This window comes from Eptesicus fuscus, chromosome 13 (genome assembly GCF_027574615.1).
Source record: "Eptesicus fuscus isolate TK198812 chromosome 13, DD_ASM_mEF_20220401, whole genome shotgun sequence".
Classification (NCBI taxonomy): Eukaryota; Metazoa; Chordata; class Mammalia; order Chiroptera; family Vespertilionidae; genus Eptesicus; species Eptesicus fuscus.
In genome coordinates, this window is record NC_072485.1 from 43880369 (window position 1) to 43884191 (window position 3823).

Sequence of the window (3823 nt, forward strand, 5' to 3'; positions counted from 1 at the left end):
CAACTGCCCTCCCTTGAAAGCCTGGTCCCTCTCAACTGCCCTCCCTTGCAGGCCGGGTGCCTCCCAACTGCCCTCTCCTGCTGGCCATCTTGTGGTGGCCATCTTGTGTCCACATGGGGGCAGGATCTTTGACCACATGGGGGCAGCTATATTGTGTGTTGCAGTGATGATCAATCTGCATAGTTCTCTTTTATTAGATAGGTACAGGGGTGGGGGCCAGCTGGTTTGCCCTGAAGGGTGTCCCTGATCAGGGTGGGGTTCCCTTGGGGCGTGGGGCAGCCTGAGCGAGGGACCTGTGGTGGTTTGCAGGCCGGCCACGCCCCCTGGGATGCAAGCGGAGACCCTGGTATCTGGAATTTATTTTCCTTCTACAACTGAAACTTTGTAGCCTGGAGCAGTGCCAAGCCTGGGGCTCCCTCCGAGGCCCGAATCAATTTGTGTTGGGGTTATAATTGAAACTTTGTTGCCTTAAGCGGGTGGGCCCGGCCAGGGTGTGCGGAAAGCTTTGCTACCCCTGTTGCTGGCGGCAACCCTGGCCTGCTCTCTCAAGCTCCATTCTGCTGCCATTTGTTTGAATTTGTTTACCTTCTATAATTGAAACTTTGTAGCTTGAGTGGAGGCTTAGGCCTGCAACAGCTGGCAGAAAGTTTGGCTTCCTCTGTTACCTAGGGAACCTTGCTCTCTGTGGCTGTAGCCATCTTGGTTTGGGTTAATTTGCATACCCGCTCTGATTGGATGGTGGGCATGGCTTGTGGGTGTGTCGGAGGTATGGTCAATTTGCATATTTGTCTATTATTAGATTAGATGTCCTAAATCCATCTACTAATCCCCTAAATAAGAATTTCTGATTGATATTTTTACTTTTAGTCTCTGTTCTTCTGTGTCTCTATCTCACTTAACACATTTTCTTTCTCCAAAACTGTCTCAATTTTCAATTTTTTTTTCATTTGTAGTAACTCAGCTCTCTGTTTTCATCTTCTTTTTCCTGATCATTCGCAGTAAAATTTCCATGAACAAACAACTCATCAAATAATTTTTCTACATAGAATCATGTCTTTTATAGAGGTCATACCATTTTCCTGTTATGGAAAAGTGCCTGTTGACAGTTCTTACTTTCAATAGTGTTTGCTTTTAAAAGTCTTGCTACATTAATACACTATACACTTATCCTAGCTTTTCCATTGTGCGTTATTCTATACTTTTGGTAGAAAATAAAAGTATGACCTTATCTCTGATCTGTTTGGTCTTGACTCCATAGACAATGGGGTTGAGGGCAGGTGGAATAATGATATAGAGGTTGGCAAACATGATGTGGAAAGTACGTGAAACATTATGTCCAAATCGGTGAGCGAGGATGGAGAAAAAGGCAGGTGTATAAAACATGAGGATGACACAGACATGGGAACCACAGGTGCCAAGTGCCTTCTGCCGGGCAGCTCTAGAAGGGAGGTGAAAAACAGCACAGAGAATAAGAGCATAAGAAACAGCAATAAGAATCACATCTGAGATGACTGTCATGATGGGAACACAAAAGCCATACCAGATGTTGATGGAGATATCAGCACAGGCAAGCCGGGCAACACCTATGTGTTCACAGTATGTGTGGGGTATGATGCGTGTCCGGCAGAAAGGGAGGCGTGTGAGTAAGAATACATCTGGCAAGATGATACAGAAGCTTCGAAAAGAGATGCCCACAGCAATCTTGATGATCATCTTTGGCGTCAAGATAGTGGTGTATCTTAAGGGAGAACAGATGGCCACATAGCGATCAAATGCCATGGTCATCAGGATGGCTGAATCCAGGACAAAGCTATAGTGGAGGAAGAACATTTGTGTAAGGCACCCTAAGAATGTAATTTCTCGAGCCCCAAGCCAAAAGATACTGAGTGTTTTAGGAACACCAGCTGTGGACAAGATGAGGTCAGTCATAGCCAGCATGGAGAGAAAGAAGAACATGGGTTGGTGAAGGCTACGCTCCACTGCGATGAGGTAGAGAAGGATGCAGTTTCCCACCACAGCCACAATATAGATGATACAGAAAGGAATCCCAATCCACACATGGGATTGCTCCAGGCCTGGAATCCCCACCAGGATGAACGGTCCTGGGTTATAACTGCTCAGGTTGAAAGTGATCATGGCAGATCAAAATGGCCGGGATCCTGAGTACAGAGGGTGGTAGAAGATAGTTAAGGGTCACTTGGGTCACTCTCACCTCCAACCATTCATCATCATTGATTCCTAAGGATAAACTGATTATATAATTTATCATCCAAAATAGGAATTTTCAAAGTGAATAAAGGTTGATATCATAATAATGGCAGGTAACATGCATAAACCACAATTGTCTTAGATGTATTTGGAATGTATGATTGTTCTACATAAAGAGAATATCTTCTCTCTCTTTTTTTGCTGATTTAAACAACTTTTCCCAGATAACCTTCTAAACTGGCTACAACCACTCTTTTTCATTATACAGTATATTCCTAATACAAATTAACAAACTACAGAATATTCTTTTCCATAGGTTGGTGGATTATAGTTTGCATGAGTTTATGGACATTATTGATTAAGATCTGCTTGTTCTGTTATTGTGGAATATCAATCTCTGCCTCATGGCAATTACTTGTAACTACCTGGTGACTGTGACTCTTAGGTTTGTAAGGTCAACAACCCCTTATTGCCATTCAAAAACCTAAGTCAGCTTAAAAAACACTAGCTGAGTTCCAACAGTATGCCGGACAATCAAGTGTTTGTTTTTTTCCAGTGGTTTAAAAATTATTTATTTGGAATGTGGCATTTTTTAACAAAATAAAATAAAAATATTCATTCTCAAAAACAAATCTCTTTATAAAGTTAATAAATTGGTGATTATATATACTTAAGAAGCCATAAGTAAACATTTATAAGAGAAACCTTTTTGGTGTTGTTTTATTTTTTGTCTTTTTTATTTTAATTTTTAAAGTATTACAAATAGTAGTACATATGTCTCCTTTTTTCTCCCACTGACCTCCCCCTAGCCTCCCCTACTCCACGGCACATGCCCTCACTGCCCCCCAGTGTCTTGTGTACATTGTTTATGCTTATATGCATGCATACACGTCCTTCGGTTGATCTCTTATCCTCCCCCCCCAACCCTCCCCTGCCTTCCCACTATAGTTTGACAGTCTGTTCGATGCTTCTTTACCTCTGTATCTGTGTTTGTTCATCAGTTTATAATGTTCTCTATATTCCACAGATGAGTGAGATCATGTGGCATTTATCTTTCACTGGCTGGCTTATAACTCAGTTTTAAATTAGAAAAGTTTTCTATAGCTCCTGCAAAATAATAAAAATTAAAAATTGTTTTCTAGAATCCTATATGCTATACACCTGTATAACAATCTAATCTTTTGGACTTAATGGCACTATTAGTCAAGATTGCTGTCCATAAGAAGGATTGTTTCCTTGTCAACACATATTCTTGAAATAGACAATAGACTCCCAGTACATATACTTTCTCAGATACAGGCACACACTTAATACTTACAACCCCAAATATACTCTGAACTATATTTACATTCTTTCATTCATTTTACCATCATATGTTTACCTCACATTATCTTACACAAACATAAACAACCTTTCCTCTCTCTCTCTCTCTCTCTCTCTCTATCACACACACACTCATACATGCATGCACACATACACACACACATGCACACACCAGACACATATGCACTGCACACATACACACCAATGAAATCACACCAGACACACATGCACTGCACACACACGACAATGAAATCGTAAACAAAATACTCTATGATTGGATTTTGGATTTTGG

At 41.2% G+C, this 3823-nt stretch overlaps 1 protein-coding gene across 1 annotated transcript; it reads right to left on the minus strand.

Annotated features, from left to right (window-relative positions):
* Positions 1–1188: 1188 nt before the first annotated feature.
* Positions 1189–2136, minus strand: LOC103303443 (olfactory receptor 52H1). The gene has a single exon (XM_008160444.3). The coding sequence runs from the start codon at positions 2134–2136 to the stop codon at positions 1189–1191; it is 948 nt and encodes a 315-aa protein (XP_008158666.3).
* Positions 2137–3823: the final 1687 nt, after the last annotated feature.

Bases quoted from the DNA above. Each gene is read 5' to 3' on its own strand.
- LOC103303443 (XM_008160444.3), bottom strand. From the start codon at position 2,136: ATGATCACTTTCAACCTGAGCAGTTATAACCCAGGACCGTTCATCCTG.